The 24,650-nt window shown below is 40.0% G+C and overlaps 1 protein-coding gene across 12 annotated transcripts in view; it reads left to right on the forward strand.

Moving 5' to 3' along the window:
• Positions 1 to 24,650, forward strand: part of ZNF831 (zinc finger protein 831) — a 56,281-nt gene that overhangs the window by 18,533 nt on the left and 13,098 nt on the right. For 5 of the 12 annotated variants that reach the window (XM_039497994.1, XM_039497992.1, XM_039498003.1 and 2 more), the window contains 3 exons: positions 5,215 to 5,679; positions 17,991 to 18,039; positions 20,022 to 24,376. In XM_039497994.1, the coding sequence (XP_039353928.1) occupies positions 20,054 to 24,376 (4,323 nt within the window). In that variant the 5' untranslated portion in view covers positions 5,215 to 5,679; positions 17,991 to 18,039; positions 20,022 to 20,053. Of the gene's footprint in view, positions 1 to 5,214; positions 5,680 to 13,987; positions 14,006 to 17,990; positions 18,040 to 20,021; positions 24,377 to 24,650 lie in introns of those variants that run through there. The other 7 variants (XM_039497996.1, XM_039497999.1, XM_039498000.1 and 4 more) reach the window with 5 other exon arrangements.

Genomic DNA, 24,650 nt, shown 5'->3' on the forward strand with positions numbered 1-24,650 from the left:
GAAACTTTTGCAGGGTCCTAGAGTTTGGGCTCCAGCCTGAGCCCTAACATCTACATAGCAATTAAACTGCCACCTAGCCTGAGTCCCGCGAGCCCGAGTCAGCTGGCATTGGCCAGCAGTGGGTTTTTAACTGTAGTGTAGATGTAACCTTACAGGCTCTGGAGGAGAATGTGCTGTTGTGGGCACAAACACTTCCACCACTGTTCCCCAAGCCTGACCTCTTTTTCCTGTGTCCCCTCCAGCCTGTCCTTGTGCTAGTCCTGTCTTTCTATACCACCCAGGTCCCCATCCTAGTCCCATCCCCGACTCCTTGTCCCAGTCCCCTCACCCAGCCAGTACTATTCTCCCCCTTTGAGTCCCAGTTTTGCTCCCATCTCAGTACTGTACCTGGTGCTAGATTCCCTACTTGAGTTCCACACACCAGTGTGCTTTCTTAGCCAGTCTCCATTTCCCCTCAGATCCATGTCTTAGCTCCTCCTTCACAATCCCTCTGGTTCTGGCTCCCTTTCCCAATTTTTCCCCCCTCCAGGAGCTGCAGCACAGATTTTAACCTTGGACCTCAGAAATCCAAGTGGTTTTGTCATGTGAAATGTAATTAGAAAATGAGGACTTTTAGGACATGTCTTGAGGGCTGCAAAATCTCAATGACCATGACACAAAAAGTGCTTAATTGGTCAGGAGTTTGTGTTGCGCAGTCTGAGGCAGTCCCTTTATCTACACAAAGATTACATTAATGTTGAAAGAAACAGATAATTTAAGAGATAAGTGTCTGACTTGTTGCTTCTGCAACACACATGGCGTTAGAGCGCTAGGAAATCTACAATCTTAAGTGAATTAACTTAAGCAGTTTCAGTTAGAGTCCATATTATACTGTATTAACACTCAGACTTGTCAGAGTCTACATGAATGTAACACTGCTGGGAACTCTGTGTCTTTTCACCTCTGCACAGGGAACTTTTTGATTGTCAGCACTGACGCCACTGACATCTTTGTCTGGAAAAGCTCCATTAGAGTTGGCTATAACCTGCTATCATCTGTCATTCAAAGAGTTTGAGTTATCCATTGCTGCCAGCCCCTAAACCATCACAAGCACAGTGAGCTGGTTCTTTAATCAGCATTAGATATTTTATGGTATGTCCTACCAGGAAGATATGGAAATGAAAGTATTTTAAATACATTTATTAAAAATGAATTACATTATGATATATCTCATTCTGGCTTTCTGTTTTAAAGGGGTGGGTTAGTTCAATCCTTGAGGGGGCCACTTAGAGATCTGGGGCAAAAATCAGTACTTGGTCCTGCTAGTGAAGGCAGGGGGCTGGACTTGATGACCTTTCGAGGTCCCTTCCAGTTCTAGGAGATTGGTATATTTCCAATTATTATTATTATTGTTTTTTAATCTGAGCACCATGGGCTTAATCTTGCAACTCTTACTCATACATTTACTTCTATTGACTCAATAAGATTACTTGCAGGGACAAGGAATAATCTTGCAGTATCAGATTATGAGGATATGTGTATTGTTACGTTAAATCTGTAGCAAAAGCCGGGCACGAAGGGGTCTGAGAAGCATCCTAGATAGAATCTCAACTACGAAGCAGAGAGACAGAGTAGCTTTAGGGATAATGATTTTGCCTTACTCCAACAAAGTCCCGTGTTCTGTGTTAGAAGAAAACAACTCTTTCAGTGATGCTTCACCATGGTCACATGAGTGAGGTTCTTGGTTTTCTTAGTGCCTGTTCTCAAGAGCTTACACCTTATCTTCCGGTACATGGACATTGGTTAGCATGTGATGGGTGCTACTAAAATACAAATAATAAATAACAATAAGGTGTGAAAACACTGACTCCTTGGAACCATAGATTCCAATCCCGGTAGGAGTGAGTGAACGCGTCGTCCTTTGGAGGCAAATAAACTGAACTCCATGAGGTTTATTGTTGGCATGGGTCTTTTGGTGAGACTTCAATCACCAGCATTTTGTCTGTTATGTGAACTTGAATGTTTCCACATTTCTTAAGAGTAGGGGTCTTTGGTACCATTGGCCAAAATTTCCCCTCTCCATTACTGTTATGCAGTGTCAGGTAGCTGCATTTCTGTGGGGCTATCTGAATATAATTTGTAAAGCACTTTGGGATCACTGCTACTGTGGCACCTCCCCCTGGCTGCTCTGGGGATTAACTCCGTGAGGTCAATGCCCCTTCTCGCCATTGCACATCGTTACTCTGTCTGTCTCTCTCTGGTCTGGAGCTCCGCTCTCACTCCAGGAACTGCATTGTTCTCTTCATGACTCACCCCTGTTGCCAGGTCACTCAGCTTTCCCCCGTTTTGGGGTATATTTAATTCTTTCCTTCAGCAGTCCTAGGCAGTCAAGTGCCACTCCTTCAGTGGCTGGTAGGGGAACTTGGGCCCGCTCTCTACACCGTATTCCAGTCCAGGGACACACAACCCAGTAGTTCTGGACTTTACTCTCCCAGCTCGCACTGCTCCTTCCCTGGACTGCTGGTTCCCTCTTCCCTGGGAGTATCAGCTCCAAACCCTCCTCCTCCTTCCCAGAGAGTGACTACTCTTTCCCAGTAGCAGCTTGTCTGTTGTCAGCTTCCTGGCTCTATAGGCCCTGCCTATTCCTGCACAGCTGAACCTTACTTCAATTAATTCCCTGCTCCCTGGCTTTTTCTCTGGGTGCAGCCTGTGGAGTTAATAGGCCTACCTGGCCACCATAACTCCTTCAAGTCCTGTGTGGGGAGGACACCCCAACACAGATTATTTGGGATAAAAGCTACAGCACGGTATAGGGGGTGGCAGGGTGATGTAGTGGATAGGGCACTGGACTGGGAGTCAATATATGTGGATTCTTAATTCAGTTCTGCCACTAATCTGTTATGTGATCTTGTACAAATCACTTCACCTCTGTTTCCCCTCCCCACCTTTGTCTATCCACTTAGGCTGCAAGTTCTTTAGGGGGAAAGGGACAGTATGTGCGTTTGTACAGAGCCTAGCACAATAGGCTCCATTCTTGGTGGGAGTCTCTAGGTGCTACTGTAATACAAGCAATAAATAATAATAGTATGAAATCAAGGGGAGACTGCAGAGGGTCGTATTGAAGGGTGATCTGTCGCGTTGGAGGGGGGTTACCAGTGGAGTTCCTCAAGGTTCGGTTTTGGGTCCGATTTTATTTAATCTATTTATCGCTGACCTCGGAACCAAAAGTAGGAGTGGGCTGATAAAGTTTGCGGATGACACCAAGTTGGGAGGTGTTGCCAATTCGGAAAAGGATCGGGATATCCTCCAGGGAGATTTGGATGACCTTGTAAACTGGAGTATTAGTAACAGGATGAAATTCAATAATGAGAAGTGTAAGGTTATGCATTTAGGGATGACTAACAAGAATTTTAGTTATAAGCTGGGGACGCACCAATTGGAAGTAACGGAGGAGGAGAAGGACCTAGGAGTCCTGGTTGATCGTAGGATGACTATGAGTATGCAATGTGATGTGGCCGTTAAAAAAGCTAATGCGGTCTTGGGATGCATTAGGCGAGGTATTTCTATTAGAGATAAGGAGGTGCTAGTCCCGTTATATAAGGCGTTGGTGAGACCTCATTTGGAGTAGTGTGTGCAGTTTTGGTCTCCCATGTTTAAGAAGGATGAATTCAAACTGGCACGGGTACAAAGAAGGGCCACTAGAATGATCCGAGGAATGGAAAGCCTGTCGTATGAAAGGAGACTTGAGGAGCTCGGTTTGTTTTCCTTAACCAAAAGAAGGATAAGAGGAGATATGATTGCACTCTTTAAATATATCAGAGGGATAAATACCAGGGAAGGAGAGGAATTATTTCTGCTCAGTGCTAATGTGGACATGAGGACAAACGGATATAAATTGTCAGTCAGGAAATTTAGGCTTGAAATTAGACGAAGGTTTCTAACCATCAGAGGAGTGCAATTCTGGAACAGCCTACCGAGGGAAACAGTGGGGGAGAAGGACCTCCATGACTTTAAGATTAAGCTGGATAAGTTTATGGAGGGGATGGTATGATAGGATAACGGGTTTAGTCAATAGGTCAATAACGTGCCACACTGGTAATTAGTACAAAGGGTCAATGTTGGGATATTGTTAGCCTTTTCCAGAGGGTCTGGCTGGAGAGTCTTGCCCACATGCTCGGGGTTCAGCTGATCGCCATATTTGGGGTCAGGAAGGAATTTTCCTCCAGGGTAGATTGGCAGTGGCCCTGGAGGTTTTTCGCCTTCCTCCGAAGCATGGGGCAGGGGTCGCTTGCTGGTGGATTATCTGCTTCTTGAAGTCTTTAAATCATGATTTGGAGCATTCAACAGCAGAGTCAAGGGAGAGAATTAGTTCAGGAGTGGGTGGATCGGCTTATGTGGCCTGCATCTTGCAGGAGGTCAGACTAGATGATCATAATGGTCCCTTCTGATCTTGAATTCTATGATTCTATGATTCTATATTAACAGCACATGAAAGTTGGGCTCACTGCATTACATTGCATTTTTGTGTGCCAAATGCTTACATATTTTTCTAAAAATCTGGGTCTCTCATACTCACACATGTGATGGTGATGTGAATGTGACAGATTGCACACCCTTGTGATAAATTGCACTTTTGACTACTGGAACTGCACTATGCCTATTAATCACTCTTCCTTGGAATATACAGTAGTTCTAGTGGCTAGTGCACTCCCTCTCCTTGCAGAAGTATAGCTGATGAATCTCCATAGTGATGAATCTGCCAGTTCCACCCCTTCCATAGGGCACCTCTAAATCCCCCCTTAATATTGAAGTGCAGGAAGCCTCAGATAAAGCAGAGCTCTGTGTGTGAAGGCAGTTTGGATCTCCTGCACAGTGCTTAAATTCTGCCACCTGTTTTCCACTTGTCTGACTGAATCAGGGACCTCTGTGTCCCCAGAAGATGGGGCAAAATTTGGCCCTTCGGAGTCCTGTTCAATCAAATCTCAAAGTGTTGCTTTTATATTGAATAAAGCTCTGTATAATTTAAAACTCTGTATGATTAATTCACTGAAGTGTTTTAGGAGGCATATGTAAATGATGCTATACAAAATAAAAATTATTCTGATAAGGAGTTTTAAAAAGACTAACTTCTTGTAATCCCTTAATGAGTGGAAATAAAGATGATAGTGAAACATTTATTGCAAAACAAAACCAAGAATCTTCCTAACTATTTCAGCTACATTCTTTATTTTACAGGCCCAGAAGGAGACCTGGATGGAATTAAAGGGCATTAGATCTATTAAGTCAATCAGGTTAAAAAAAAGGCTCCTTTAAAAACCAAAAGAGAATATAAGAAAGAAAAAAAGAATTTTTCATTTGTACCCGATGGTTTTGGTTTTTTTTTTTTTTTATCTGTTTGCAAATGTTCACTGTAATGGTTTGAAACCCAGTCGTGTCATTTCTTTACGCCCACACAGAGCTGCAGTAGTGCAGACACTGTAACAGGCAAACCATATTACCAGCAACAGCCATTAAAACTCTTCCCACGCCAAGCATGGGCTGAAATCACCCCCACCCCCACACACCCCACCGTAAAGCCTTCAATGATCAGTTTAAAAAAAAAAAGAAAATTGAAAAAGGAAACAGGATGCTTCTTTTGTTTCAACGGTATTCCAGAGAGACCTGTACCACTCCACCTGCCTATGGACTGACCGCCTAAAGGTTAGCAAGTGCTTTGTTGTTACTTTGTGTGGATAGAAATTCTATACGGAATGAGATAGATCATTAAGTTGTGCTTGTTTTAATGCAATAATTATTTCAATTTGAGATGAGGGAAGTTTTTCTCCAAAACATAGAGCATTTTAGTACCAGTCCCACGTCTGTCTGAGACAGCTTTATAATCAGTATTTTTTACATCTGTTAGTCCAGCCTCCAAAACTTTAAAAGCTGGATTAAGGTTATTTTTTTGCTCTTAGTGCAACCTGTTGATTGCAGATGGTTGACTGAAGGTTGTTAACTCTTTCCTAGCATAGAAAATGCACAGTGAATCTGATGATGCGACAAAATAAAAAAACGAACTCCCTTAATTTTTTCTGTTGTGCAGCTAGAAACGTCCTATTTGTCTGGTCACTATAGAGCTGCCAACAATGTGCACAGATGTATTAAATATGTTTCCCTTTTGAGAGAAAGAGGCTAAGTTTAAAATAGAAGTACAGACATAGAATAATCCAGAGAGTACTGTATGATTCAGCTGAGATGAGAAGTGATGTAGGAATTAGAATGGAAAATATTTTGATGTACAAATGATGCCGATTGAGACAACTATAAGTCAAAAATAATGTTTTATTTACATATTAAAATATATATTTTTAGCTTATAGAGTGTTTATACTGAGGTCAAACCTTTTGAAGGTTTCAAACTTAAAAATATCAAAGAGGAAAAGAAACAAAGAGCACAAATTGATGTACTTTTATTAACCATCAAGATAAATCCTAAATTCTTTGCTGTCATAAGTGGTGTATATTTCAGTTGTTATAAAAAGTTGTCAGCTGCTACATTTTATCTGGAGTATTCTGATTTTACAGGTTTAATTTTCTTTCGTATACTCTGAAAGGATTATAATATTCTGGTGCAATATCCACAAAAAGAAACCACTTATGTAAAACTAAGAAATGGTAGGAGCATACTGTGGAATTAGTAAGGGTAAATTTTCCCCAAATGTTCATACACAGTACCTGAAGAAAGACTCTTGTGGTCCCATGACTTCAAAATTAGATAAAGCATGTTTTGTAGCTGCTTTGTATATATCATAACAGCTGAGGTAAGGTGTGTGATTTTCAGGGACTATTGATATCATAATGAGCAGGCAGATGTCTCCGGGTCAGACTATGGTTAAAACTAATTGTCCTGGGAAAGATTACCTAAAGCTGGGTTCTGATCCTGCAACGGGCTGAGCACCCTCAACTCTATTAACTTTAGCAGATGTTGTGAGCAGTCAGCACCCTAGTGCAGGTATTCAGAATTTCACAGGATCAGATCTCTTGAAGAACAACTGAAGAGCTGAAGTCAAATATGCACTTTTGTTAGGAGGCATTGGGGTATGATTTCAGCTTCAGGGAATGAGGTAAGAATGAGAATAAATGCCAGAGACAGAAATTGTTTACAGTGAAAAAAGGTATCTTGGGCGAGACTAGCAGTCACTTCTGGGCCAGTAAGAAACTCTATCATCATCACTGTTACTAATTAGAATTGAAGTGTAGAAGTATATGGAACTCGTGCACTCTAAAAACAATACAGAACCCACACCCAAAAACACCCTTCTATTCTACCAAACAAAATGGTATTTGTTGCACCATTAGTAATTAATTTATTACTAATGGTACAATTACTTTTTCATACTGTGTATGAAAATGTAATTGAATACCAGTGTGATCTATTCTCCAGGAAGTCCCTCCAATAAACATTGTCCAGCTGTACTGAAAGAAGGAGACACTTGATGTGGATTTAATCAGAGCGCAACTTTATTATATAGATGTCTGGGACTATCCGGCAGATGAAGTGAACAGTGTAAGCAAATCCATGTTTATTCAGATAGCTACCCGGGGCTTTCTCCAGCTACCCTTCATTTTCCACCCAGATCCCTCAGCCAACCTGCCCCAAGAACTTACTATGTGATGTTACAGCACCTAGTCCAATAGGGCCCAGGTTCTGCCTGGGGCCTTTCAGTACTACCATGACACTGCTACTACTAAATGGATCATAAACCACGATTTAGGAACCACTGGATTAAAACATTGACACCGGTAAGAGATAATGAAAAACAGTTAGAAAGCATCTGCTCTGCCCCCAATGTACATGTAACAAAAATATCAACTGAAGAAACAAATCAGTATTTTCATCTATTTCACATAGTCACTTAAAAGCTTTTTACATTAGTTATAAAATGTTCATTGTACTTGACATGACTATACCGGTACAGCAAGCAGTTTTGTCTGAAATCAACATCCAGATAGTCACCAATTTTAGAGTTAACAGTAGCAACGGTCTTTTTGTGCTTATTTAATATTTAACTTGGACATATAGGAAGCCCTGAAAAATCCAATATTATTACTAATATTTCAGAGAAGTCTTCGGTCTGGTATCTGGGTGTTATTTGAAGTACTTCAGTTTTCTAAAGGAAGAGGATCAAAGATCCCATTCTTCCAGATTACAGCTACTTAAGAGGAATTCATGTGTGTGTGCATTTTAAGGTGCTGATTGTTGTAAATATAGGTATCATCTTTCACATATGGATGACTGACTATGCTAAATACCTGTCTGAAGTATCTGAACATGCCTAGTGGGAACTAGATGATGCTGCCAGAGGCTGAAACATTTTGGACTGAGCTGGCTAAATGTGCAGTTGTTAAAAGCTACCTTCCTCATAGGTGCTTACCAAATATGACAGTGCCAACTTTCAACTTACAGATCTATCCATGGTTCGGTTTTATGTTTGTACAGTCTCTAGCACAATGGAGTGTCACTCCTGATCGAGACCTCTGGATGCTACTGGAATGTGAACAATACATGAAAATAAAAAGACCTTGCAGTCCAAGAGACTTTCTCTTCATATGATATTCTGACAGTTCAGATCAGTTGAGATTCTTTAGCTGGCAGTCCCCTGATTTAGACATGGTGAGGTTAGGGATAGGGCAGTCTGAATGAGGATCCTCAACTCTGCAACTTGCTTCTCCCTTGGTCTGACACAACCAGAGTCTATTAACCCTCAGGATAAACTGCAAGGCATATAATTTATCACAAGCACTGGAGAAGGTGGTAAATTTAGAGGTGTTGTTTTTTGTTCAATTTTTAATGACTCAAGAAAAAATCATCATTCATTTGCTTCATAAGATTTGTCATAGTTTTTATTATACAAATGTGTGAGGTGATGGATAGATGCATTTACTTTTTAAAAACCTCTCAGTTTAATTAACTAAATTAGTGGTAATAATCAGGAAGTGCAGGCCAGACTTGCTTTGTATGGATGTGGAAGTTCTTGTCTATGGTAAGTGGCTGTGGAGAGAAAGTGTGATCCTACTTTCTGAATGGTTTCCTGCAGAAATGGGTTGGCCCTAACATTTCATGAGTACAGCTTGTCAGTGCCACTCAAGCAATTGACATGGCATTTCCTTGTGAGAGATGCTGTCATTTATCTCTTATGTGGCCAGAAGTATCTGTGCTGGCAAGGATGAAAGTATAAATGTGCTTGTTGAACTGTGTCAGCATTTTGTTTTGTAAATATATGTGCATTCTTTTAAAACTCAGAAGAGGAAATGTATGAGTTCTCAGAAGACAGATGTACTTTGTCAGTACTAATGTAGAATGTAGCTGTTAAATCAACTCTTTGTTCCAAAGACCAGCGTATTTTTTTCCATTTGAAACATCTTGCAACCAGTTTAACTTTTCAAGAGGATTATATAAAGGAGTAAAAGCCAAAAACAAATAATCCCTTCCTGCCACTAAGTATAGCTGGCCTGCAGTTATATTTTAGCCCTGGTAAAAGGGTCTTTCATTCAGAACACCGAGGGATGGATTCTCTGGTCCAGTAAGGCCATAAGCAGCATAAAATGGCCTTTAAGCAGCCAGAGATTGCAACTGTTTTTTGTAACAGTCAGAAGGCCAGATCTTCAGCTGGTGTAAAATTGGTGTAGTTCTACTGAAGACGGCATGAGAATCCTTGCCCAAGAGCATCCCAAATGATTTGTGTTCTGATTTTAGATTAAGGTACATCTTGGGGATGAGCTTTTACGTGTTCTCATTGCTCTGGAAGAAGCCAAGAGAGTTGGGCACTGTACTTTCAAAATACTATAAATACAAGGTTTTTTCTGATGTCTTCCCAGAAACCAGGTAAATTAGTCTTGGTCTCAACAAACTGTAGATTTCACTAATTAAATTTGAGGTAGCAGAACAAGCCACACAGTGGCTAAGAGATTAGATGAACTTTGGTACCACCTAAATACAAACTGAAACACATTCAGTTTAAAAAATAAATATGAAAAAAGTAAATCACAGAGAATAATGGACTGAAGCATGATATATAACCCTCAGTCCAAGATTTTTCTTTTGTCTGATGTATAGTTTTTCAAGTTTGAAATTAAAAGTGTATACAGACCACTGGTTTATATTTACAAATGCTAAGATACGGGCCACAGTGAAGTACTAGGAATTGCCCTGGTGTATTAGAGAACAGGATTTGGCCCCATGACTTCTAGAACACATGTAAAAATGTCCATGGATAATAAATGATGAACAGAAATCATAGAAAGCTAATTATGGATCTGAAAATAACTAAAAGTACAGTTTATCCTATTCTACTCATTTTCTCTAAACAATTATATGAATCATTTAAAAAACCCTCTCTTACTTATTTTTGTATTAAGAAGATCTAATGCTTTGTTATGTGCAGGCTTCTTGTATTTGAGAACAGTGACTCAGTGGAATAATTTGGATAGGCATATTGAAAATGACAAATATGAAGTCTGGGTAGTCAGTGGCATTTTCAGGATGGATTTTCTGCTTCTGCAGGTTAGAATGAATATTCAGAATTCCATAGTCTTACTCATGTGAAGTGAGTTTGGTAGCACCAGACATTCCCTGGTGGACAACACATTATTTATTTTTATTATTATTTCTATTATGCTATGCTCATCATTATGAATTATTATAAAAATCATGCTGCCAATTCGTGGCCCAGTTAGTGGGAGCTTTGCCACTGACTTCAGTGGAACCAGGATTTGGTCTGAAATGCACATAACTGATCTTGCCTAAAGATTCCTATACAGGCAGTGGAGGCTTGGTGACATCTAAAAACAGATTGGCTTTAAAAAAAAAAAAACCCAATCAGTCTCTTGCATTTCAAACAGAAAAGTAGTGCACCATGCTACTGCGTTCTGGATAGTGGAATGGGTCAACATGTACACAGGTGTAATGTATCAGAGGGGGAGCCGTGTTAGTCTGGTTCTGTAGAAGCAGCAAAGAATCCTGTGGCACCTTATAGACTAACAGACATTTTGCAGCATGAGCTTTCGTGGGTGAATACCCACTTCTTCGGATGCAAGATGCTTTCGTATTCACCCACGAAAGCTCATGCTGCAAAACGTCTGTTAGTCTATAAGGTGCCACAGGATTCTTTGCTGCTTCTACAGGTGTAATATGCATTGGCCATACAGATGGGATAGAATCACAAAATTGTAAGACTGGAAGGGACCTAGAGAGGTCATCTAGTCCAGTCTTCTGCACTCATGGCAGGCCTAAGTATTATCTAGACCATCCCTGGCAGATGTTTGTCTAACCTGCTCTTGAAAATCTCCAATAATGAAGATTCCACAACCTCCCTGTGCAATTTATTCCAGAGCTTAACCACCATGAGAGTTAGGAAGTTTTTCATAATGTCCATCCTAAACTGTCTTTGCTGCAATTTAAGCCCACTGCTTCTTGTCCTATCCTCAGAGGTTAAGGAGAACAATTTTTTTGCCCTGCTCCTACTATATTCTGCACTATGAACCTGATCCACAGCACAGGGAAGACAATGGGAGCCTTGCCATTGATTTTGATAGGTTTTGGATCAGGCCTTTGCTGAAGCTTCAGAGTGCTCTGCATGCCTGGGCATGAAGCCTGTGTATTTTAATCTTATCCTCAAACACCTATTAACAAACATAAGAATAACCATACAAAATGTGTAGCTAATGATACCTGCTAAACAACTGGTCATTCCATTGCTTTTACTTGTACCCCCATCCCCAATCTCTACCGTGTTAAATTAAATTGTAAGCTCCTCAGGGAAAGCACCTTGCATGCATGTTTATTTTTAAATGATCTAGCATAATGCTGGCACTATAAAAAACTACAAACTATAGACTATCATAAATAATGATGGTTTTAGAGATATTTCCAGTTCCAGCAGTATTTCACATTTTAAAGAAAGGGAATATTGCTGGAATTGGCAATAATTCTAAAACTGGAATGTTCTTTAAATGTATTCAGTGAGAGTAATAATGATAATCTCAGTCCCAAGCAAAAGCTTAAATCATTTTAGAGAAGGTTTTGTCTTTTAAGAGAAACCATTTGTAATTGATTGTGAGGTGCCCATAATGGTATGTTTGGCTCATTTAAGTTAAGGGCAGAACCACTGTTTTAAAATTAATATCTTCTTTTAACTCAGTTTGTTGGCCCTAGCACATGATAGTCCTTCAGAAGTTCTCACCTACATGTATGGAATTGGGATAGATTCAGTAAGGAGAGTATCCTCAGTGGAGCAGGAACTAATTGCTGCATTGTAGTTATTCTTACACATATGCATAAAAGCAAATGTGTGAACCCGAAGCAAGAGTCATTGCTGGCACAAAACATGTGTTTTTCTAGTTTCTCTGATCTTATTTTAACTGCATGCATTAATTTAATGTTTAACTATTTCTAAGAATATTCCTATATACCATAGGAGTGGACAGTTCCCATACTTTATGCTGGTTATAAGTAAGAGCTTTTTTCTTCATAAATAAAAGCAGGAAAAAAATAAAAGGAAAGAATTAGAGACTTACTAATCCCAGAACCACTTACCTGGCTACCATCCCAGAATCTAGGGGTTTGGTGAATAGGACCAGGATGTAAGTCGCTTTCAGTTGTGTGTGTGTGTGTGAGAGAGAGAGAGAGAGAGAGAAAACAAAACAAAAAACATAAGTTCTGTGTTTACCAAATGAGTCAGCACACGTGATGATAGCCAAATTAAAATTTGCATCATCAAGACATGACATCTCCAAGGTATTAGTGATGAGCATGTACCATTTGCAATCCAAGAAATGGCTAATTTGCAGCAGCTTGGGAAATGAAGTTCACATGTTCCAGTTTGGGATGTACAATTCAATGATGTAGCAGAGAGAATCACTCAAAGCAATAAAATTAATGTTTCATCTAAGGGCTGCATCCATAAAAACACAGTAAACATCATACTACAGTGCCTCCTACTATATGAGTCTACTGGCCATACTGATGCTTCTTCCCTGGCTTATGTCAAAGTCTTCCTCTGGGTGATAATGTGGATCAAGCCCCAATAGCACAAGGTGTGTGAACCCCCTACTAGGACTTTTCACAGCATGTCATCTAGTGCAGTGACACCACACTGGTTCTGTTACATTCAGGGCCATTCACATCTATGGAGAGCTGGAAGGAAGAGTGCTGAAAGTAAAACAGCTTTTAGAAGGGGTCATGGCCTCTTTGCCTATGTCACTTAAGGGCTGGAAAGCTGTCATGTAGCAATGAACTTGAGTGATAATGTGTCTAACCTGATGAAGCGAACTCCCATGCTCAAGATCTGGACAATTAAGACTCTCTCTTCACTTGTGTTGCCTGCAGCTGGGCCTCACCCTATTTCTATGTAACTCTAAGCTGATTTTAGATGCCAAAGTCTCTTTTTCTCAGCCTATGCTAACTGCATTTTTCCAACATAGTTAAAGTATCTGTGTCCTATACCATTCCAGTTATCACTTGTTCCCTGACTGTGCTGCACTATCAGAAGCCCTTGTATCATACTCACATTGGATAGATATTAGGATTCTTGTCTAACAAACATCTCTTTCTTTCATTGTTCGTTTCCACTACAATTTTAAGAACTACCTGCTACAGTTGTACAAAAAGTATTTTAAGAAAATTAGCTTTAGTCAAATACAATTGTAGGGGTTTTCTTTGCATCACATTGATATCTTTCACTTAACAATGTTACCAGTAATGCAGTTTATAAAACACCTACATTTCGAGGCTGCTGATTCTGATTATGGGCTGTTAGATGACTAATGATAATGATAGAAAAAGGTTGAAACGCTGTTTCATGTTCCTGTTTCATCTCTTCCTGTTTTTTGAAGGTTGTTACTATGACACTTAGTAATGTATACAGAAAAAAAATTACTTCCTACTTCTTATCTGTTTCAAGTCTGTCCCCATTTCTCTCTCTCTCTGATTGCATCAAATATTGACAGCAATGAGACTTCTTTTGGTGAAATACTTAGTTATACGCAAGGTAGGTAAGCTAAAAAAATTCTTATTTCTATACAAAAGAGGATATCTTAATGTCTTCTATACTCTGCAGCCAAAAATATCTAGTATACTATAGTACTTTATGCATGTGTAGAATGCTCAACAGCTACTTCAGTGTGATAAAACACATCAAGCTTTTTGTGCCAAGTGAGAGGACTTAATATTGTGTTTCTTTAAAAATTACTCTTCACAAAAGGTATGTGAGATACTGTGTAAAGAAATGTAAAGAAGAAATACCGGAAACAGATTGCATGCTGGACTGTTAGCAATATTTTAAAAAATGTGATAGCTTTACAGCACAGTGGGTAGAAAGAGTCCTTTGGTTGTATAATTTAGGATTACAATGGGGGTATATTGTAGTGCTCAGAAACCCAAGGATATATAATATATATGACATAATAAAGAAGCAGTTTATACAGGAAAATGTAGTTCTGTTATTCTCCAATGTTCTTATGTGTTTAACTAATATTAATGTAACTGATAGGTTAACACAGTGAGTTAAATGCCAATCTCTTCTACACTTAGGGTTGCCAACTTTCTACTTGCACAAAATCGAACACCCTTCCCCCGCCCTGCCCCTCCTCTGAGGCCCTGCCCCCTGCTCACTCCATCCCCCCTTCCTCTGTCACTCGCTTTCCCCACCCTCACTCATTTTCACTGGGCTGGCTTTAGGAGTTGGGGTGCAGAAAGGGGTGAGGGCTCCGGCTTGGGGTATAAGCACTGGGGTGGGCTGGGGATGAGGGGGTTTCGGTGTAGGAGGGTGCTCCGGGCTGGGACCGAGGAGTTTGGGGGGCAAGAGGAGGATCATGGCTGGGGCAGGGGGTTGGGGCATGGGAGGGGGTGCAGGCTCTAGGTGGTGCTTACCTCAGGTGGCTGCCAGAAGCAGCAGTATGTCCCCCCTCCAGCTCCTATGCAGAGGCGTGGCTAGGTTGCTCTGTGCACTGCCCCATCCACAGGCACCGCCCCCACTGGCCGCGGCTCCCAGTGGGAGCTGCAGAGCTGGCGCTTGGGGCAGGGGCATTCCAGTCAAAAGCTGGACACCTGGCTACACTGGTGTCAATCTTGAGCTAGTCCATTGACTTGATAGGATCTATTTACACTGGAGTAACTAGCAGCATGATTTAGACCAGTGACTGAAATAATGTATTTTAATGGAATTACAGTGACCAGTTCTGTTAATGCCTATATAAAAGTAATACTTTTTAAACTTGAAGCTGGAAAAAATCAGGATGAGACAAATCCTGCTCCACTTTTGCCAATAGCACAACTCCCATTAGCTTCAATGGGACCAGGTTTTGACCCTGTGGGGCAGTCCCACAAGGTACCAAGTGCTCCCTTGGAGGTGCTGAGCACTCTCCATTTTCCCTAATGTCAGTAAGAGTTGAGGGCACTCAGTACTTTTCAGGATTCGATGCTTTATGTAAAAATTGATTTGCTATATTAGATAAGGACTATCTAGAATTAACCTTGAGTTACAATAAGATTGTGATAAATTGTTGCTGCAGCAGCACAGCCTATGTGCAAAAGAATATTGTGCTTTTTTTTCCTGTAGAAGTATCTGTATACTATAAAGACATGAAAAGTGAGATCTTATCCCCCACACTAAAATGTAAGCAACACAGGACATCACTTAGGAAGAAAGATAACATCAGTTGGTACGGGAAACAGAGAACTGCCAGAGTCAAATAGAAATAATGTCACTTAACGACTATAAATGCAGCAGTTAAGCTGCATGTGTGTTACCATTTAATTCAAAAGTTTAGCATTACTTAAAACTTTCCCCAAAATTATACTGTGACCATATAGTTGATGATTAATGCTAGTCTTACAAAAAGAAACAGGAGATAGCTGACTTTTCCTTTTTATTACATTTTAAAGTATTGGGGCTGTTCTCAGGAACATACCCTCCACAGACTTTTCACAGTAACTGTGTACAGTGCATATTAGTCACACAGACATTTTTCTGAAAATGTAAACCTCTTATTGTCTATCTTTCTGAGGTATCTATCTATCTATTTATTTATTTAATTTATCTATCTGTGGTATTTCTGGGGTGAAATTATTATTATAGGCATATTGTTGCATAAAAACTGAACTACTAGATATATGTATCCATTGTCCCATTATTTTGCACACTAACAAATAAATTGCTATTCTGCAGTGCAGATGGGTATTTCAGAGTAACAATCTTTTTAATAAATGTTTTGATAAGTCCTAAGTAATCATGAAAACACCCAGTTTGATTAGTCATTCTTATAGAAAGGCACAGTCTGACTTGGAAATTGTGTCTTTGTTTTGTTAGCTTATATTGCCGTGGGGGTGGGTACAGTTTATGTTCTACTTCCCATTTCTGTAAAACACCATACCACAGAATGATTGCTCCTTATAGAAACCTCGAACATGGAAAAGTGAAATTCATGCCTGACAGCTGGGTTTAAACACACAAAAACATTGGCCATGGGAAGGAGGTGAAAGGGCAGAGTATGTCAAAGTATTCTGGGTTGACTCATGTCAAATGTTGGGTTTTCACAAATTCCAAGGCCAGAAGGGACCATTGTGATCATCTAGTCTGACTTCCTGTGTAACACAGGGTATAGAACTTCCTTAAGTAAAGGTACACCATACAGCAAGACATTTCATATGTACCATGCCCATTATCGGATGTGTGTCTACTTTGGGTTAGATTGTGGCCCAGCCTTACATGACTGTGCAAGTGTGAAAAGGGAAGCAAGACTCCCTCCCCGCAAATGCAACTTCCCAGATGGGCGAAGGAGAGAGAAGGTTCTTTGCGGCTTCTACTGCACTCGTTGTTTCTGCCTGTTCCTCCCCAATTTGCCAACCAGTGGAGCTGAGCTGGTGCAGGGGTAAGGGAAGTAATTTGTATCTGCTGAGGCACTGAAGCAGATTGATTGGTCCCCCTTTGGTCAAGTGGAGAAGTACAGTTTGTTCCATGGGCTATAACTGGTTTGATGTAGCTGTACCTTTATAGATGGCTATGCTGCTGTTTGTGGTTCAATATCATAGTATAGAGGGGTCTCTAGAAGCTCTTTTAGTTTTATTCATGCTACCTTCGAACTCCTATTTTTAATTTGTAACCTTGACCCTTATTTCTAGTCTACAGCCTAGGAATTTCATTACGGATTTCATTATGATTGAAGAAGTAGCCCTAGCATGTTTGTTAACTGTGACTAGTTCCACCTGATCGCACATACAGGGTTATTCCCACAACTTCTCTATTTGTTCACGTGATAGATTAGCTCAATTGAGTTCTGTGCTAGCTTTCTCAGTCAACGTAATAGCTGAACTGCTCCTGGATCTTTGGTTTATCAGCTATTCCAACTGTAATTGAGTGAATAATTCAGATCAACTAATTTAGTTCAGAAGCACTGCCATTTTTCCTGATCATGAATTGTCTGCAAATAGATTGAAAAGTCCTCTAATGTAATTATTTAACATTATTCACAAATTTCTTCCGAGAGTAAATCTTAGAAAGAGTTTGTTGTGAATACCTGCAGTGTATGCTGTGTGGGTTAGCTATACAAGTCACATAGCATAGTTTCAAAATTCAGATTGTTATATTTGATTACTATATTTGCTGTTTACTCTGTGACAGTTAGCTACATAGATCATCCAATCAGGTAGCAGAAACTATAATAGTGATTTATGTGAGAAGCCAATACAGTGTACATTTCAAATGTCACTATTGACTGTTATTCAAAAATGTGCTTTTTGTGACTATTTGCTCTAGTTAACCTAAGTATTTGAATATTCAGAAGAACTAAACACGAAAGGGTTGTGAATGTAGATGAATCACAGTCTGAATGAATTTTCACAAGAAGTTTTCTACTGTTCAGCCAGGCTCTATTTATGATAGATTATGCTGATATTATCCTGCTATTTCTGCCCTTCCTAATGGTAATTTTAAAGTACCTTATTTTCATGGCTTCCCAACTTCTTTTTACTTTTAGGAAGGGGAGGAAGGGAGAGAGAACAAACCACCAAGGCTAGCCAAATCAGGTTTGTGAAAATAAAAATTGCTCTGACCTGGTAACCAAATCTTGAACCAAAACAAGTATATTGGGACAAATTTTCAAAAAGGGTGGCATCCTTTTTGAGTTTGCAAACTGTTGACTATATCTGTCTATATAAAATAAATAAATAAAAATAAACAAACACAAAGCAACATGCCATCATGGTTCCTCTAATTCGTTCAACACACACAAAGGCAACTTTGTAAGCTATCTCCACTTTTTTCCTCCAACAGTGTGACCGCTAACATCTGTTATATCTTTTATGTATGTAAATCTGGATAGTAAAAAAAAGGAACCTTTTAAATCTACAGTTTCATTTTGTTTTCACCTTTTCATTCCTTGTTTAATTCTGACAGTGTCTTCAGCCTCACTTAACCAAGGTCATAATATGTGGCCATGCAGAACACTCATTGTTTGTAGCAGTGAGTCTTTAATAACTATCTGTGCAAATTTTCTTGTAATTGTGGCTTGTCTGCATCAGCTGTAGTTAAAAGTAGCAAATGCAGATTAAACTGCAATGCCTCCATTACTTTGCATTGTCTCACACTGGAGAGTAGATCTGGACACCAGCTCTCTTTTAGGAATGTTTACATTAGAAACAGAGACTTGTTATAATTAGAGAGGGACCTGGCAGTAATCAGAGTTGGATATGAACTTTCCAAAATGGTAGGGGTGTTAAGACATGGGATTGTGTGGCTCACACTCAATTCTTGTTAATTAGAGTTTAATGTAGCGTTTTATGTGTTTTTTTTTTCAAACTTCAGTGGCTTCCAGATTAGTTTCAAACGAACTAACATGGTATATGGTGTCAACAAATTAGAGTTTATTTATTTAAAACTATATTGAGACTGATTTATATGAATTTGTCAGTTTTATAGCATCTTCCATCTGAAAATCTCAAAGCCCTAATTCTCAACACCTATGTGAAGTTTGTGAGTAATTAATTGTAAAATCCATTTTACAGATGAGTAAACTTAGGCACTAAGGTTCTGATAGAATACCCATTAAAGTAAATGGAAAACATATCACTGACTTCAGTGGGCACTATCAGGCCTGGTGTGATTAGGGTCACAGCACAGATAAACAGAGGAGTGGGGAATACAATACAGAAGTTCTGATTCCCAATCTGCCGTTCTAAATAACAGGCTGCGCTGCCTCTTGTCAAAGCTTCATTAGGCACGTGCTTTATTTTAAACAGGGCATATTTGTATCCTTTAGTTACTGCATTAATTACAATCATTTATATTTTATAACTGATTTAATGTCCAAGCTTTGTTATTTTTTTTCTGAAGACTGTGATCTTCAAAAGTGTAGTTGTGTGTGCAACTGTGCACCTGTGACATGCTGGCAGTTGTACATGTGTAAATCAAGCGGGCACAAGAGTGTTCTGATGAAGACTTGGCCTACAAAGTTTAACATTGTATTTTATTAAGCAGACTGTTCATTGAAAATAAGTTGATCATGAATCTTTGGGAGCACTGAAAGCTGCTCAGCGAGAAAGTAATTTGGACAAAGAAATATCATCAAACTAATTCAAAGTAATTCTAGATTACTGTACTATACACTGTATCCTATCCTATGCCATTTCCAATATTATGAAAGTGCTTTGATGTCAGTCTGAAGACTAAGATTTTTAATATCTGACTACTACTTCAGAACAGATTTTAAGAGCAATCTTTAGCAGTAGTCTCCTTTGTGCTACACTAAATTTTTGTGTAATGTTCCTGTGTTTTATTAGCTTCCATCTAACAAACCAGAGGTGACACTATTTTAGTGGTGAATAAAATGATTCCTCTACCTGTAAAGTTTGTGTAAAAAGTTTTGATATTCTTCAGTATGGAAGACCTTACAGAAATATAATTAAATTGTGCATCTTCTAGTACAATAGATGCCGAATTTATAAACAGCTGAAGAAAATCAAGGTTTTTCATTTCAAACATAACTATATGTTATATTTGTTTTCCATAGATAACTGAACTGGATAACATACAACCTTTGAAATGGAGGCACAGAGGCAACCCCATTCCACGGTTGCACTAGCTGATCAATCAGTTAAAGTCTCATCTCTTCAGGCTGCACAGGGTTCGTCAAGTATAAGACAGAGTCCTGTGATTTTTCAGCAGGAACAAGCCCTGCCTCAGACTATATACCTGAAAGCCCTTACCATACCGCTGTATCATCCTATCCAGTCAGGATGCTATCAGTCAAACAACCAGTTAGCAGCTGGTGGAAGCAGCATACATCTAGACAGCAGTAATATGCCTTTCATCCTAAACCCACTTCTACATTCAGAGAGGATAGATCAGCCTCAGCCAATTGCTCAGAAACAAGCAGGCCAAACTTTGACATTAAACCTAGTTAGTTCACCGGTTTTACCATCGAGTTCCTGTCCAAATGCACCTATTGGAAGCCCAGGGAAATCCAAAAATGCCGGGAAGTACATCTGTAAACACTGCGGACGAGATTGCTTGAAGCCAAGTGTTCTTGAGAAACATATTCGCTCACACACAGGGGAGAGGCCCTTTCCCTGCATCACCTGTGGTATTGCATTTAAAACTCAAAGCAATTTGTATAAACATAGAAGAACCCAAACACACGTCAACAATACCAAGCTGCCCCCAGGGTCTGACAACACTGGCATATTAGAGGAGAATGAGAAGGCAACAGACAGCATCATGTCACACCAGGGTGCAAAACAAGACAACAATATCTGTGAGAAGCAGGGGGCAAGGACTGAACAAATAATTTCAGAGACTAATACCACAGTGGACACTAAGAAATTTCCATCCATTGTTTCACTGCCAACACTGAATGCTTTATTGCTTACATCAGAAAGTCAGAAGATATCAATTGTCGATTCCTATTGGCCAGAGGCAAGTCAGGGTGCCTCTGAAAGAGAACCAATGCAAGATCCCCAAAACCTATCTTCTCCAGTAGTTTTGCCAGACAGTCTACACCAGAGAAAGATGATACATGAACAAAGATTCTCAACAGCAAATAAACATATTCAATTGCAAAGGCAGCAAGCAACTTATTCAGATAAGCAATGGGACTGCAAACTATCTGACTATAAGCTAAAAAAGTGTGAGAGCACTGATTCTGGATATCTATCACGCTCTGATAGTACAGAACAACAGATGTTGACCTCCAGCCCCCTGCATAGTCTTTGTGAACAAAGCACCGAGCTGGAAAATGAAACTGCCTTCAGTGGCTTAAGGTGCACGGCAGGAAGTAGTGCAAAACTGGATTCAGCTGAGAAAGCAACAGCCTTGATGCTAGAGAAAAAGAAGCTGGAAGAGCATATCTCAAAACTGATCTCTCATAACAAAGCTGTGGTGGATGATACCCAATTAGACAATGTTAGACCCAGAAAAACAGTGCTTTCCAAGCAGGGCAGTATTGATCTGCCAATGCCTTACACATACAAAGACTCCTTCCATTTTGACATCAGAACTCTTGATGTAAACAGGAAAAAGAATCTTTCCCTTTGTTCAGCAAAATCTACCTTTACACCCATAGAAAAATCCAAGCCATTGTTTTTTCATTCAGTCCCCACGCAATTCTCGACAACAATAGACTGTGTGCCTGTTACAAGAAGCAACTCTTTGCCATTTGTCGAGAGCACAAGAATGGCACACGACAGAGTGGGTAGCTCAAAACTACCATCTCTCACTAGGCAGCCCCTGAATACTAGCTCTTCTAGCTTGTTGCATAGCAACAACCTTGCTACAAGTTCAGTGGATTTTCCTAACAGCCATCCCCGTGCACTTGTCAGACAAACAGCAGTGGATGATTTGCCACTAAGTAACGCAGTCTATTATTATTCTCCTTCTGAGAAGATGAAAGAAACTAAAAAGCCTGGAGCTGGAGGAGAAGGAATGAACGCTAAATGTAAGAAGTCAACTCAAAGGAAATTAAAAATGTTCTCTCAGGAAAAATGGCAGATGTATGGTGATGAAACATTCAAGAAAATCTACCAAAAAATGAAAAGCAGTCAAACCACCAAGAAACTGAATCAAAGTGGGGAAAAGGCAACAGACAATATAGGCTTCACCCCTGATCCAAAGGAAGCAGCCGGTGGTGGTGGAGCTATTCAGCCAAAAGATGGTAGGAGCTCTTTAAGTGGGAATCTTTCCTCCCCTCTGACCATTCCTACAACAGAATTAAACCCTGTGGAATCAAAAACCTGTCCCATTGGTAATCATGTACTGCTCAGGGTTTCCTCAAAAGAGAATGCAGACAGATTTACAGAACTAATGGAAACAGCACATTCAATAAATGCTGGTGAACAGAGTGTAATAAGCGAAACTTCCCCAAAACATGGCTGCAGCAACAAACATAGTTCAAATAAATATACAGGTGGAAATAATATGTTACTAGCTGTAAGCAGTCATGGAATGAGGCTTCAACTTAAGCAGAGAGCTAGTCAATTAAACTCTAACATGCTGAATGCTGATAGTCTGCAAATGCATAATAGTCAATTGGAAGAGTCATGTCCTGGGAGCGAATCCAATACCCTCGTATTAGATAGTGAAAATATTTTAAAAAGTGATGGAGAAAACCACAGTAGTAAAGAAACTTCTCAACATGCACAGATGGCTGTAAGGTCACACAACTGCAGCAGTGGTGAATCTACACAGGAATTCCAAAAGCTACCATCAGAGAGAAAAAAACTGAAAGTCGATGAGCTGAAGAGTGGAGATAATACAGCTCTAAAATCCAGTCCCAGCCCCAGTAGCGAAAATAATACAGTAGGTGAAACAGTGAAATTGATAGACTGTTATAGTGTACATGCCGTCTCCCCAGCATTAGTTAAACAGTCAGGTAAAGAAGGAGAGCAGAATTCAAGCACAGACATTAATGAATCAATCAGCAGGGCTGAAGGCATGGAATATGAGAAAACCATGAAACTCCACATAGAACCCATATATTATAGTGATAATACTGTTAACCTTCTTCCACAATCAACAAAGAACTCAGAAGCTTCACTTTCTGAATTTCTGGTGCCTGAGTTAAAGAAAGATAATTGTAGTTCTTTTGCCTTAAGTAAGGTGACAGATACAGGAGCCAAAACATGTCCTGTGACAGCAGGAGCAAGAGTGCCACTTCATAGTGGTGATGATGCTGGAATATCTTCCACTACTCAAAATCTGGAGCTTGGTCAGGTAACTCCACCTCTAAAGAAAAATGCATTTTCTCCAAAGTACATCCTTAAATTACCGCAAGAAGAGAGTACTACAGACCTGTCACTTTTAGTGGAACCAGGGCAGGAGAGCATGCCTGGTGTTTCTCTACCAGTTCCGATAACCAAAACTTCCTGCACTATCAACAGTAGGACAGTCAGTGCTGATTCCGGTGCTGTATTTTTGTCCCCATTAGAATTTGAACTGAGACACCAGGCCAGAGCAGTAGGGCTAAGATGGGGTGTCCATACAAACTGGAAGGCTGTGGTACCTTGTTCACCAGTCAACTCAACAACAACTAATATCACAACCAAGATAGATGACAGCTTTCAGAACCAAAGCTGCAGGCAGAAGGAAATAATGAAAGACACCTGGAAAGAGACTGAGGATAAAGATAACTTAAGTGATCGAATGCAAGCAGACAAGAAGTGGATAAGTACAGCTGTTTGCTCTGCACAAACCACAGGGAAGAAAGTATGCTTTACTTCTATGTATACAGGTGGCTTTTTCATATCTGCTGACATCAAAGGAGAGAATCAGGTCTTACACCACCTTCACTCAGGAAATAACTCTTTAATAATGACATCTTCATCAGGCAAAGGGGCAACCTCTAGTGGGGACATGGAACAGACAAGCATGGGATGGGACACAGACGGTAGCTCTTCAGGCATCCTTAAGGACATTTCACCAAGGTCGCGGGATTTACAGTATTCTGTTCGTTCAATGGACAATTCCAATTATTTTTGCCATTCCTTTGGCACATTTTATTGCCACACTCTCAGTACTCAACATAAGGAACTCCCTGCACTGTCCCAAATCAGTTTGACTTGTCTCTCGGGAAACTCAAGGATCTCGAGCACAAAGGGTTCCTTCCCATCACTAAATGCTGAGCCTCAATTAACTTGGTGTTGTTTAACCAGAAGCCTTCCTCTACCTGCTGAGCAGAAGGAGAAGGCTGACTCTGCTTACTCTTCTTTGCACATCTGCAAGAAAAATTCTGGTAGTGAAGGCACATTGTCAAAATGTGACTTTTCTTTTATCAAAGTGAAAAATATTAGCAAGACTGTACCCTATGGCCTCACCACTGGGAATTTAAAAACACTGGTTTCATCCTTTTCACAGGGAGAACAGCCACAGAAGGTAATGTCGTGAATTGTATTCCCTATTTCAGAACACGGGCACAGTTCCCCAAGCATGCTCTTTAATTAGAAAGAATAGGAGAGTGAAGGTTAGGGGACATATTATTCCAGCGTGCATATAAATCCTATTCTGTCCTAGATTATTGAGGGCTTTGAATTAATCTACTTTAACAAAAAAGTGCCTAAATTGTTCTCCCAAAATATGCATGCGTAGGCACACAAAGGTGACTGTAGATATAAAATACACAAGTACATATAAAAACTGCACATAGCCA

Source organism: Mauremys reevesii, linkage group 13 (genome assembly GCF_016161935.1).
Source record: "Mauremys reevesii isolate NIE-2019 linkage group 13, ASM1616193v1, whole genome shotgun sequence".
In the NCBI taxonomy this organism is placed as follows: domain Eukaryota; kingdom Metazoa; phylum Chordata; order Testudines; family Geoemydidae; genus Mauremys; species Mauremys reevesii.